Source organism: Bos indicus x Bos taurus, chromosome 6 (genome assembly GCF_003369695.1).
Source record: "Bos indicus x Bos taurus breed Angus x Brahman F1 hybrid chromosome 6, Bos_hybrid_MaternalHap_v2.0, whole genome shotgun sequence".
NCBI lineage: Eukaryota > Metazoa > Chordata > Mammalia > Artiodactyla > Bovidae > Bos > Bos indicus x Bos taurus.
This window is the reverse complement of record NC_040081.1, coordinates 101511991-101526082: the sequence shown is the minus strand read 5'-3', so window position 1 is coordinate 101526082 and position 14092 is coordinate 101511991. Positions and strand designations below refer to the sequence as shown.

Below are 14092 nucleotides of genomic sequence, written 5' to 3'. Positions count from 1 at the left end.
CCCAACCTCTTCTAAACCAAAAGCTGAAGTCACAAAGAAACAGATTTTCCTCCTTCAAGATAAGGGTTATCTTTCCAGCTGAGGATCCTGGAGTCATTTTCTCTTTTTTTTTTAACCTTCCAACACTATATAAAACTGGTATGTGGACGCGCGCGCGTGCACACACACGTGTGTGCACACACATCTCTGGGCAATGGATATGCAAATTAGAATGTCTATACATGCAACTGAACCACAGGTTTTACTTTAACAGATAAGTGCTAAAATAAATGCACTTCAAACGTTTCACTTTGCACTACGAATGTGAACTTGAGTAACTAGTGCTAATTTAGAACTGCAGCGCTAGGACGGGTGCTCTGATTCTCCTCATTCAAGCACCGCACTGCCATTTGTCAAAAGAGCAGAAAAAGGAATTTTTCCTTTGTTGAAAAAGACTGTTTTGGTTTCGTCAAAAAGCCATCGCTGAATACCGTTCTGTATTATATTTGTGACTCACTCTCAAATGAGATGTCACCACACCCCGACTCTTCTTTCATACGTGATAAATAAAATAGAACAGAAATTTAGTTTCAAAGTTTCTTACCATATACAGGGAACAAATCTTTAAAAATTAATACTTTGCCTTCAACATTTTGACCTCTTGTTTTCCCTTTTTTATGGTTTGGATCTGAAGAAAAACTAACTGGGACAGAGGATCTATCAACCAGAACAATTTTTTTCTTTATATTTTCTTTAATGAAGTCAGTGCCACCCCCCCACACCACAAAGTCAAAAATATCAAAGACAGCTCAAAACCTGTCTGAGACTTTCATGATACAACAGTCCTCTGCCTTGACTGGGTTGTGGGTCGTACAGGCATATACATTTGTGAGGTGTACACATTTTTCAAAACAGAGTAAGCTGTCCTCTAACCAGCTCTATATTTTACTGTATGTAAATCACGGCTCAATAAGAAGATTTTTCAAAACCTCCTACAAATCACATTTCAGTATCTGTCATCAGTAATCCACCTCAGACCTGAGTTTTCTGCGTGCCAACAAGATCCTAAAGCCAGGAAAGAATCTCCCTCTACAAAGGCCACGGACACCCCTGCCCTGAAAACTACCCCCTCAAATCTTCCTTCCCGCAGAAATCGCCCCAGATGTGGACTTCCACTCACCTCGACTGACTGAGAAGGCATTTTCAGCTTCGTGAGCTTGGCTTTGGCAGGCACTTTTAAGTCTGATTTCTCAAAGGTCTGCTGCCGGTACTCCTCCGGCAGGGGTTTCAGTTCAGGAGACTCGCTAGGAGCCTGGTCTTGACCGTCCATGGGCCGGACATAAGCCGTGGGCTTCTGCTGCATTGCAAGGCTTTTTGAGGGGAGGGAGGGTGGGGGGAAGGTCTGAGAAGGTGGCTGAGGAGGGGCTACCCCAAGGCTGGCCACTGCCCCTGTGCTGTCTTGAGGGGTCTCTTTATCGTGCACCTTTACCGCTAGGTCCTTGGGAGACTTGGCCAGGCAGTAGCCTTTATTGCTACTGCTACTGCTGGGAACTTTGCCGCTTCCTTGCGTCCTGGGAGCAGTCTGCTGGTTGGAATGTACAGGTGACAAAGGGGGGACTGGGGAAGGCAAAGAGAACAGAGGTGAAAGTTCCCTCTCCGGAGCAGAGTCTGTCGTCAAAGCACAGTGGTCTCCATCAGCCCTGCGGTCACCCTTTTTGTGATGACTAGAGCCGTACCCCTCCTGACCGAGGCGCTCTTGGGTCAGGTGCTGGCTGTCCGGTGGGCCATAGCTTTTGGCGTGGAGACTTGGCATTGGTTCCATTCTTGGCTGCGCCATCTTTGGGTGGTGGCCGATGTTACCAGCAGGATGTGGCCCACAGGCAGGAGTGTTAACGGGCTGGTGGTGGACACTGGTGTGGAAGGAGTGGGGTGGAAGGCTGCTCCCCTTCTCAGGAAATAAAGGGTATCTCGGCTTCCCCAGCCTATTTTCAGAAGCATCCAAGCGCTGGGGGTGGGACTTGCTACTAAGGAACTCCTTCATCTCTTCATAGTTTCCCAGCATGTTCTGTATCCGACTGGATAGCTCATCACCTTTCTCTGTCTGAAAAAAGAGAAGACAACAGAGTTAGATACTAAGGGACAAAAGGAGAAGAGAAATCACCATTTAGTAAACCACGTCACATAATGCCGTTAGAAAAGAAACATCTCAATATAACGTGTAACACAGAATTTAACATGCAACTTTAACTCAATTCCCCTGTTGAGAAGCCTGCCATGGACAAATATTACTAAATACAGGAGACGAACATTACAAAAGAAAACCACAAACTTTGATCAATTTGATTAATGAGGTTCAGAGGACTTTTATATTTTGTCTTCAAAAACAATCTCTAGGATAACTGTCTTATTTCCACAGTTGCGACCCTTGTTCAGACTCACTTTCAACACAAAGTCAAACATGCTGATAAATCAGACTTTCCCGTATTCAAGAAATACCTTGTATGGCTCTCCAAAAAGGGGGATCTTTTCAGAAAATGCCTCTTTATCTTGGTGAGCTTCCTGGTTGCGTCTTTCCTTCTCTCTAATTCGAAGCAGGTTTCTGTCTTCATTGTACAAGCTGCTTCAGACGCCACAAAAGAACACAAACAAAGTTTATCAGTATCCAAGCTTTGCTGCGCACGCACGTTTGTGAGGGAGGCAAGGACAGCTCAAAAAGCTGTGACAACAGAGAGCGGATTTAAAGAAAGCCCAAGGGAACCTCCCTGGAGGTCCAGTGGCTAAGACTCCAAGTTCCCAATGCAGGGGGCCTGGTTCGATTCCTGGTCAGGGAACCAGATCCCACATGCCGAAACAAAGAGCCCGCATGCCAAATAAATAAATAAAAACAAATCCTAAAAAAAGAAAGAAAGAAAGCCCAAGTGTCTCATCCTGCTCCTAGATTAAGGCCACAGTCAACTAACTGGCTGTGACCCCCCAGCTCCGGTCCTGGCTCTGGTAACCTAAGCATTCATTTTGCCCGCCTGCCTTTGTGGCTCAGGACTGACTCCAAACAGAACAGTCTTTTATAGTCAGTGGGGGAACTGAGACAAGATTAATGATATTTTTGCTTCCAGTCTGCAAAATACCAGGTAGAGGTGGAAGCTTTTCATCTGAAGAAGTCAGCAGGATGTGAACTTTATTCCTGGATCAGTATTGTACATTTTGGAAGATTAAAATCAAAGGGCTTATTTCATAATTAAAAGATTACCAGGCACCCAAAACAGCATTTACTTTCTTTTCAGCCCACTCTCCTGGAAGTGTCTTAGCATGTAAACCTGAAAAGATAATTTTTATTTCTCATTTCAAGTGTCAAGGATGGGAAAATCCGATTTTAGATGTCAGCTCTACCACGGAGAAACCTATAATCTGATGGCCCAATTTAAACCACATAAAAACGTATCCTAAATCATCAGCCCTGGCACAGAAGGGGTTAAGATCTGTCAACCAAATTACAAAAACTGGAAACCCACAAGAGTGCAGTTTTGGCGTATAAACCAGAAGTGGGCTTGCCTTAGGTCAGAACTGAGGCCAGGCCATCCCAACCGCACATGTGGTATGTAAGAATAATGAAAATAAGAACTGGTAAGAAGGGTCTTTCCCTGGTGGCTCAGTGAAGAATCCACCTGTCAGGTGCAGGCGACATGGGTTCGATCCCTGACCCAGGAAGATCCCACGCGCCTCGGAAGGAAGCCCGTGAATCACAACTACGAGCCTGTGCTCTAGGGCCTGGGAGCCACAACTCCTGGAGCCCGAATGCCCTAGAGCCCGGGCTCCACAGCAAGAGGAGCTACTGCAGTGAGAAGCCCACGCACCACAGCTGGGGAAAAGACCATGCAACAAGGGAGACCCGGCACAGCCAAAAAAAAAAAAAAAATCTGGGGGGGGGTGGGGGAACTATGGGAAGACTTCTGCCCTTATAGATGTGCTTTAGCATATCTACGGAAACCCCAGTTTATTATCTGAATAAATCAAAAAATATTCAGCTGTCTCTCCAAGGTACTATGTGCCTTAGGAATTCTAGCCTTGCTGTTGGGCACCCGACCCTCCATCCCCTTCTCGGCCTCTCTCAGGACTTCTCTGATTTCCCTGATCTGAGCCTACTTACTGGTCTCCCTGCCTCCCCTACATTGCATCCCTCTAATTTAGCCTTCTTGCAGAAAGAAATAGGACCTAAGGCTCTGGTTCTCATGTCACTACCCGTATTTTAAAATAGCAAGTGTTCAACGGCCCTTTGCTGCTGCAGAATCAACTCTCAACCCTTGCTTTGGCATTAAAAACTTCCCCATGATCTAGATCGACCCCAAAATGACCTTGCTGCCTGCCAGCTGGTCCACAGTGTGCATTCTACCTGACAGCCTTGTCCATTTCCCAAACACACCTGGTCAAGGGCACCCTCCTGTTCTAATCCCCCCACCCCCAGAACCCTCTTTCACTGAAGGATAACAATTCTTCCAGGACCAGGGTACCCACAAAGCATGATTCTCCTGCAAATCACCTCTATATTCCAGGCACATCAGACTACTCCCTGCTCCTCAGTGATATTGTGGACTTTGATGCTTTCATTTGCATTACATGAATTTCTTCTGCTTCTCTCTCAACCACATACACTAGCCCCGATTTCCAACTACCAGTAACTATCTGGAGTCACTCCAATTTCACCCACCCTCAAGGCTTCCTCCAATCCACCTGACGATATATCATGTGGTTCTCCCTCTCTTTTCCCCTTTCCCCTTGAAAAGAGGAAGACCCATCATAATAGAACCTCTCATATTTTTCTGTCTCCTGGTGCTAATGCAGAGCCCTCTGCATAAAAGCTAAACACTCAATGTTTTTTAATTTAAAAATAGTCACTATGCTTACAGTGTATTACTTGTAACTTTTAAAATATAACTCTGAAAGACACGTGTAAGAACAGTGTTTAAAAAATTATAATCACTACAAAATGACTCTGCTGTTTCTATAGGCTTTCAATCTATAGGTTGGGGCGGGGCTGGGGGGTGGCGTGGCAGGGGCTAACCTCCCTGGTTGAATTCACTGGGATGTAGTGAAGAATTACCTGCTTGGACCACGATAGCACAAACTTTTCCTAGATGATGGGGTATTTTGATATCAGATTTTAAGAGAACAACAATGTGAACAATTATGTGAGACAACGTACGGAAAACTAAACCAGAAACTGGCTTCTGGAGTCTTCTTTAATAAGAGTCTGAACCTCACACACGTCAGACATACTCATGTCTGGGTGAGAGCGGCACAATGGACCTTTTGGCCACTCAAGAATTCCTGCAATTGGTTTATGATTTTGGTGATCCTTGTTGGCTGAAAAACAGCAAGAAAAAGAACCACGGAGCATTAACATCCAACTACGGGAGCCAAGTTTAAGAGGGTTGATGAGAAAGTAGCTTTTCCTTCAAACTTGCTTCATGAGCACTTTGTTTGCAGGGAGGGTTGGGGCATATCACAAGTCCTCGATACCACTTGAATTCCCAAGCTTCTCTTTTGCAAAGCTACCTGATACAGACACCCTACACGGGTGCACGGAGAAGGGGAAGCAGCTCTGCAAGGGTGTCTGCTTTGCTATTCTCCTCACACAGGGAGTTTTCCCTTGTCTGATTCTGCTGGTTACATCAGTGGAGTTTCTAGAGCCTGATTTGCTTATGAGTGTTCACGGCCCATGGCTCTGTTATAAGAGCTCTGCCCACTTCTGAGTAACTGCTACCTTTGTCTTAAAAAAGGGAACCCTAAATGACAAAATTCTCAGTCCTGGATTGAACACTGAGCATGTGTAACAGCAGTGCCTTAACTAGTAGGCTGCTCAGGGTCCTTGCTTACGTTTCCCGTCAATTGCGTGCACGTGAAGACAAGCTACACTGGTTTACAGTTAGAAAAGTGTTTTAAATCGATCATCTCAGTCTTATCTCAGCAGTTAGTGTTTTTACCACGCTTCTAGATTTTCATTCCAAAATAATACGAGCTGCTACATAAATAATGAGAAGAACCCGATTTTACAAAATTCCGAACACTGGCTCATGATTCAAAAACTGAGGCGCATAACTCCTACTGGGAAGAAACTCTACTAAAGATTCTGCTTAAAGGTTTTACTTCATTAATTAAAAAAAAAAAAAAGTTCAAAAGACACACCCAGATTTCACTGGCAGACATATGTAATATTACAGCAATTTTTTTTTTCCTTTAGGCTTTTAAAAGACTTTAATGGGCGCTTTTTTCCCCCCTATGTCAGTTTTGAGATGAACTTTTGAGTATTTTTTTTCTTATTCACCATCACCCTTCAACTAAGAAACCCCAAATTAGTGAGGTGGGGAAAAGCCATCCCAGGTGTCACCGGTAGGATGAGTTTTATGAGGTCTAAACTTGGTGAGAGAAAACTCACTCTCACCCACACTGTCTGCTGGGCAACTCCCTCTTGGGTCTTGCTCACCAAGGCCCCTGGGCAGGGCAGAGGAAGGCAGAAGAGACAGGAAGTGACCAGTCTAAGCCCCAAGACAACACAGGGCAAACTGTGAGCCCTCATTTTTCTAGAACGTCTACTTTCTTGTAACTAACAGGATTTTGCCAGTCATACCAGTGGCTTTCCGGTTTACTCGGCTTTTACTTATTAAGTTTGCAGCTGGAAAAGACCCCGATGCTGGGAAAGATGGAAGGCAAAAGAAGAGGGGGCAGCAGAGGATGAGATGGTTGGATGGCATCAGTGAGTCAATGGATGTGAACTTGAGCAAACTCCAGGAGATAGTGGAGGACAGAGGAGGGTGGAATGCTGCAGTCCGTGGAGGCACAAAGAGTCAGACAAGACTTAGTGACTGAACAACAGCGAAGTTTCCAGTGGCTTAAGGAATGATTTGTTAAAGTCGTCGGGCACATTTTCTCATGAATATCTTCTTTTTCTTGGTTTCCTGTTGAAATCGGGGGAAGTTTACATTTTAAAAACATTAACTCAGTGAGTAACATGAGTAAACCATTGTTCAGCATCTTACACATCACTGGTTTTAAATCAAGGTGCAAGCAAGGAGGGGGTGGATGGAAGAATTTTAAATGAGGGGATTTTAGGAAGCAGTAAATGCCCTACGTGATTCATAAACTCTGTAATTACCTTTGAATAATTACAAGTTGACTACCATTTCTCTTAATTAAAGGTGGCAGTTTTTCCTCTGGCATGAAGTGGGGGGAGGGATGCATTCTTGCTCTCACAGGATCACTTTATCCCTACATCAGTCTTGTTAGACTTGATCACTATTCACATCAAGTGCCTTAGAGCTGGTCCTTCGTGTCTGGAGATGAGGAACTCTCAGACTTGGAGGGACCATAGGAGGCCATTTCCTATGAGGGACTTGAGCATCAAGCATTTTGATATCAAAGGGGGTCCTGGCACCATACCCAGCAGACACCAAGGGACGAGTTCCCCTTCAGTGATTTCTTCATGCCTCTCTGCATTAGACAAGAGGTGCTCAAACTTCAGTGAGCGTCAGAAGCACTGGGAGGACTTGTTCAAACCCAGACCTCAGAGACCCGCCCCCAGAGTTTCTGATTGAGTTAATCTGATGCGGCACCTGAAGCCTGCACGTTGAACAAGTTTCTACGTGGCTCTGGAGAATATGAGAGAGCACACTCTTCGGAGGCTCTATAACTGCTTCAGGTTCACCCAGAGAAATAACAGTGAGGCTGAGAGGGGCAGAGCCAAGGACGGCCCTCACTTAGCCCAGGCCAATCATCGGGCACTGCTTTAGTGACACTGCATCAGTCTACTTTATATTCACAACTGCTCTGTGAGAAGGAGACATTAACTCTGTTCCCCAGGTAGAAAAAAAAAAGGGAGGGGGGGTTCAGAGATGATCTTGCTATTATTAATATTAAATGGTAGACCTGAAAATTCAAGTACAGGTCGCCCGATACCAAAGCCTGTGCTCTGAACTACTGCTTAGCTAGCAAAGCTTTCAGGCTGCCTTCAAATGCACAGAACAAAAAGGCATGCTAAACCGTGCTAATGTATAAGCAGTCAGAACTTCTTACTGGGCTTCCCAGGCGGCTCATTGGTAAAGAATCCACCTGCCATTGCAGGAGACATAGGTTCGATCCCTAGGTTGGAAAGATTCCCTGGAGAAGGAAATTACTACCCACCTTCAGGATTCTTGCCTGGGGAATCCCATGGACAGAGGAGCCTGGCACGTTGCAAAGAGCTGGACACGATGGAGCACTCCTGAGTACGACTCATTGGAAGAGACCCTGATGCTGGGAAAGACTGAAGGCAGGAGGAGAAGGGGCGGCAGAGGATGAGATGGTTGGATGGCATCACCGACGTGATGGACATGAGTTTGAGCAAGCTCTGAGAGTTGGTGATGGCCAGGGAAGCCCTGGGAGTTGGTGATGGCCAAGGAAGCCTGGCGTGCTGCAGTCCATGGGGTCGCAAAGAGTCAGACACAACTGAGCGACTGAACTGAACTTAGCATGCATGCATCATGCGTAATTTCTTATAATCCCTTAGTCTCAGAGAGGTACACATCAACAATTCGGGTATTATGCCTGCCGGTGGAACATCTTGGAGCCATAAAACACATGTTCAGTTAAACGTATTCACACACATCTGTCCCTGCCTAAGAAAAAAAGATGGTGGAAGGGGGAATGCCAGCATGAAGTTGCTCTTCAAATTATAAAATCTGTGCTACAATGCTTATGTTAGAGCCTTTTTTAATTTACAGATTTAAGGTCACTGACCCCATAATAACGTCTGGATTCTCAAGTCATCTCTAATGTGTTCAGGGGCTCTTCATGTTAATTTCTTTCAAGAACAGGCTGTAAATAAACTTGCACTAAAGTAGCCATTATATGCCCGATCCTGGGCTCTACTCCCATTAACTTCTGGTCAGCTGACCTAGGCCATGTTCCCAGGGCCTCAGTGCCAACTTTCTGGTCAGCCCAGGAGTCCCCACCTGGGGGGCGAGAAACAAGTCACATGGTGATTAGAAGTGGTTGACTGCATTCAAAAACAAGCCCACGTGCTGAAGTGCCCCTGAGGGGGGAGGGTGCAAAGTCTGACCACCCAGCAGATATTCATGAGTTCCACCAAAAGTGTGCAAAAACATTCCTAGATAGGGAATTACTTAGCAGTAGCCAAGTTCTTGGGGCTTCCCTGATGGCTCAGTGGAAAAGAAGCTGCCTGCCAATGTAGCAGACGGCGGTTCGATTCATGGGTCAGGAAGATCCCCTGGAGAAGGAAATGGCAACACACTCCAGGATTCTTGCTTGAGAAATCCCACAGACAGAGGAGCCTAGGGGGCTACAGTCTGTGGGGGTCCCAAAGAGTTGGACACAACTGAGCGACAACAAGCAGCCCAGTCCTTGGGTCACGCACTGCTGTCCACTGTCTGAAAAGGTTCGACGCGAATGTCTTAGAAAGATTTCTGCAAAATGCATTAAACCACCTCCTCTACAGCATTTTTTTTTTTTAATTAAATGAACTAGAAAGACCGCCAGAGGAAGAAACCACAGGCTTCAATTTCCAGCACCTGGCGAGAGAGCAGTGACATATGAGATCCACGAGCCATTGCTAAGGTGGGCTGCATCCCCAATCCTCTGACAGAATTCCAGCCCTCTCCATCAGGAAGGAGCCCAGGAACCTAAAGGAAGCTGGGAGAGCCAAAAGCTGCCAGTGTGCGCTCACTTCCAGAGAGGTTGGGGAAACCCCTGAGGAAGTCAGAGCTGCCCAGTCAGCACCCGAAAGCAGCCACTCGGTCAACCCCACGCTGAGGCCTGTCAGGGTCGACTGACTCCCACTTTTCAAATGCTTCTCCTTGGGGGTCTGGGCCCCTGTGTTAGAACACGGAGATAGAATAAAGAAACCACAGCTCCAGAAGGACTGGTGAGAAGTGAGCCTCCTCATTCTTGCTCCCTGGCACTAAATAAGGAAAAGAGCCTGCCTATGTGGAAGAAGGGGATGGAAGACCTGGGCTGGGCCTGGAGTGCCAGGCGCACTGCCGTCGTCTGGCTGGAGGCACCTTCCCTGGCTGAGCCCACGGGCCCTGCTGCTAATCTAGGTTAGGCACTCAGGGGGCTGAATGCCACCGGGCGCTGCCATGGCAATTCGGCCCATGGGGCAGGCCGTGCACAGCTGACTACCCATTTATCACCCTTGACTGGTCACTTCGCACAGACCTCCCTGTGATGGATGTGACCAACTCACGTTGAAAGGTTTAATTCTCCCTCAGAGGACACAGCGCCGTTTCTCCTGTGTATTTATCTTCCTGGGTGTCGAAGAGGGAAATCCGGAAATCGATGGGGTGTGTTCATTCTCGAAAGGAACGAGCCTTCACTGTTTTGCGAAGCTCTATGCCCTTCTGATTCGAACATACAAAGGACAGAGCAAAACGCACAGAAGACAGGCGACTGGCTTAGAGAGCAGAGACCTCTGTCACAGATGACGGGCAAAAAAGACAGCAGGCTTGGGTGCTTACTCGTTGTGTGAGTGACTTTTGGGGGTTGCCCAAAAAGTTCATTCCAATTTCTAACATCTTATACAAATACCCAAATTTTTTGGCCAATCCCACTGTTTGAAAGTCACCCCTACTGATTTTCAAGTCCATCTTCTGGCCCTCTTGTTTCCATGTCCTCTATTCCTACAATCCGGGGATCAGAGAACAGTTTGAATATCTCGCTTTACAAACCAAATGTCCAACCTTTTTCTTGTCCTTAAACCATACCATAAAGACCTTTTTCCCCCCATAAAGACATTTTAAAGTGAGAAATCAAAGTGGCTCCACGTATTAAGGTAGAAGAAATTTGGCCTCAAAGAAAGAAGCACGTTTTCATCACCCTCTCTGTGCACGTGGAAGAATTCACAACAGGCTTTCTCATAATAAAAACCACTCAGCTAAACTTTGCAAGGATTTCCCCTTCGTTACCTCTCCTACCACTTAACACACACAATAAATATAAAGAAAAAAAAACAAAAACAAAAAATCAGAGACTTAATCCTAAAAGAAAATCTGTCTTTATATTTTAAAAAATCAGTATCGGCCAAAGTGAAATGACAAAATAGCACAATGTCACAGCTGTTTTCCTGGGGATCATCTCAAACTGACTGCTTGCCACAAAACACTCAGCCTCATTAAAATACCAAAAGAGCTGCATGTGTTTCCATTTTGCAAAATTCAATCAACCTTTAAGATACTTTATATACCTTAAAGGCACACTCTTCAAGTTTTAGATTGAGACAGCCTCGGATGGGCAAACTAGGAGGGAAAAAAATGACTCAATCCACTTCTCTGATAAGAGACATGCTAATTTACTTTTCAAAATCAATCTGCCAGGTGCTTCTGCAGGCATGTTAATGTGGAGCAAAGGTCTGAAAAGATACACTTTACAAAATTCTATCCAGAAGGAACACCAGATCAGGGTTAGGAGGGGAGGGGTAGTGGGTAGTGTTCAGGAGGTAGTGGGACAGGGTTTAGGGAGTATCTTGCTTTAAAATTCTGTTTTAACATGCTTTTCACAAGGAAGTATTCATTAATCATTGTATAATTAAAAGTTCTAATTAAAATCAAAAGAACCTCATAACCACATACCAAATCAAGATCAACAGTAAAGAAATACTGGGGTGGTGATCTTTTTGGCAATAACCCCTCCCTTTGCATGAATGCTAAGTCACTTCAGTTGTGTCTGACTCTGTGGCCCTATGGACTGTAGCCCACCAGGCTCCTCTGTCCGTGGGATACTCCAGGCAAGAACACGAGTGGGTTGCCATGCCCTTCTCCAATAACTCTCCCTGGAACCTCTGAAAACTCACTTTGGATCCTGGATTAAGTCTCAGATAATGCTAAATAAGCATTACTGATGCCTCCTCATAAAACTGCGTTGAAGACTGTTTCAAAGTTCAAACACCAGCAGCTGCTATTTTTTACTTGGAGTACTGTCAACTATATCCCATTTTGTGCTTACTAAGTCATAGAGGGAATTCCCTGCTGGTCCAGTGGTTAGGACTCCAAGCTTTCATTGCTGAAGGCCCAGGTTCAATCCCTGGTTGGGGAACTAAGATCCTGCAAGCCCTGCAGCACAGCCAAAAAATAAAAAGTAAATAAATCATATAAACATATTTTGAGGGGCATTGTTTTACCCTGTAGATAGGAAAGAACAGGAGGCTGCCTTTCTCACTAAACGGTCTTAAAAGGGGTGTGGGGAAAAAAAGGGGGGGTGTGGGGGAAGCTGTATGGGAAGGGATGCACTGCCCCAACCAAAGCAGGATGAGGGGCGAGGAGACAGAGGGGCTAAGGCACTCCATGATACAGTGCACCAAGCCCGTACCTTCCAAACACATTTTTAAAATAAAAAAACTAGTACTGACCGAGGAAGGCCATCATGTCAATGACACAGTTACACAAACCATACCACAGAAAAGAAATCACTCCCAAGCTCGAAGATTTTAACGATGCACATCATCCAGCCGTTAAACTTTTTAGTGTTACTTGAAACGAGAACAAATCTTCCTGTTACTGAAAAATCTCAGTAAGCTCAGTCTCTAAGAAGCGTTCCCGAAAATGCCGGCAGTATTTTGTTGCTATTGACTTGCTAAGTCGTGTCCAACTCTTTAGTAACCCCGTGGACTATAGCCCACCAGGCTCCTCTGTCCATGGGATCTCCCCGGCAGGAATCACTGGAATGGGCTCCCATTTCCTTCTCCAGGGAATATTCCTGACCCAGGGATTGAACCCGTGTCTCTTGCATTAGCAGGTGGATTCTTCACCACTGAGCCACCAGGGAAGCCCAATAAAGTATCTGTTTTTAATGTTACTTGAGAACATGTTTCCCTGGTAGCTCAGATGGTAAAACATCTGCCTACAATGCAGGAGACCTGGGTTCGATCCCTGGGTCAGGAAGATTCCCCTGGAGAAGGAAATGGCAACCCACTCCAGTACTCTTGCCTGGAAAATCCCATGGACTGAGGAGCCTGGTGGGCTACAGTCCATGGGGTCGCAAAGAGTCGGACACAACTGAGCGACTTCACTTTCACTTTCTGAGAACATGTTACTAACAAATTTCAGAAAACTTTGTCTCTGAGCAGGGTTCCCTAAAGTGCTGACTGAGTGAGTGAGTGTGTGTGTGTGCGCGCACATGCGCGCACTCAGTCATTTTCGACTCTTTTGTGACCCTATGGACTGTAGCTCGCCAGGCTCCTCTGTCCATGGAATTCTCCAGCCAAGAGTACTGGAGTGGGTAGCCACTCCCTTCTCCAGGGGATCTTCCCAACCCAGGGATCGAATCCAGGTCTCCTGCATTGCAGGCAGATTCTTTACCATCTGAGTCACCTGCGAGGCCCTTGACAGAACTTAGCTGAAGTCAATTGGAAGGACACACAGAAAGTACTCCTGGCTCCAGGCTCACTAGAGAAAAATCTGCCAGCTGACTAGTTAGTTACGTCTCCCTCTTTCGTTATAAAGACCACTGATCTGACCACAGATCAGAGCCCCTCTGAAGGCCTGCTGGCTGGCCCTGAACATTTGGCACCCATCAGACACACGGGTAGAAGCTGCAGGCTGTTCCACTGCAAGTCTGGTCTGTACTAGGACCAACCAGAGCTCTGGCCTCCTTCCCAGGCCATTCTTCTTACACACTCAACTGACCATGAAGGACCACATCACATACCTATAAAATAATGAGGCTGGTCAACGTCTGTATCATTACAGCCACAAATTAAAAGAATGCTGTGGTCACAGACTAGGAAAGAATGCAGACAAGCAAGCTTAAAAAGTTCTGTTTTGTTTTTAATGCTTGCCTCATTTAATTCATACTCAACTTAAAAAAAAAAAAGTCTGGGACATTAAATCAATTAAGCATCCAAAATTCAAAAGAAGTGTGTGGACTTCTCACTTCTCATCCTGGGCTACCCAGCTCCACAAAGTTGCCTCTTTTTTTTTTTTTAATTTTATTTTATTTTAAAACTTTACATAATTGTATTAGTTTTGCCAATGCCTCTTTCTTAAAAATCATGAATCTGATCTTGTTATTCACCCCTTTGATAAGCCTTGTGTGCCAAGCAACTCTTCACCACTTGGCCTCTACTGGTAAGCCT

General features: G+C 45.6%; 1 protein-coding gene across 6 annotated transcripts in view; it reads right to left on the bottom strand.

The window, feature by feature from the left end:
- AFF1 (AF4/FMR2 family member 1) overlaps window positions 1-14092 on the bottom strand; it is a 197225-nt gene that overhangs the window by 98650 nt on the left and 84483 nt on the right. For 3 of the 6 annotated variants that reach the window (XM_027544973.1, XM_027544974.1, XM_027544977.1), the window contains 2 exons: window positions 2476-2599; window positions 1160-2080 (listed from right to left, as the gene is read on the bottom strand). In XM_027544973.1, coding sequence (XP_027400774.1) covers window positions 1160-2080; window positions 2476-2599 — 1045 coding nt within the window. The remainder of the gene's footprint in view (window positions 1-1159; window positions 2081-2475; window positions 2600-14092) is intronic. The other 3 variants (XM_027544975.1, XM_027544976.1, XM_027544978.1) reach the window with 1 other exon arrangement.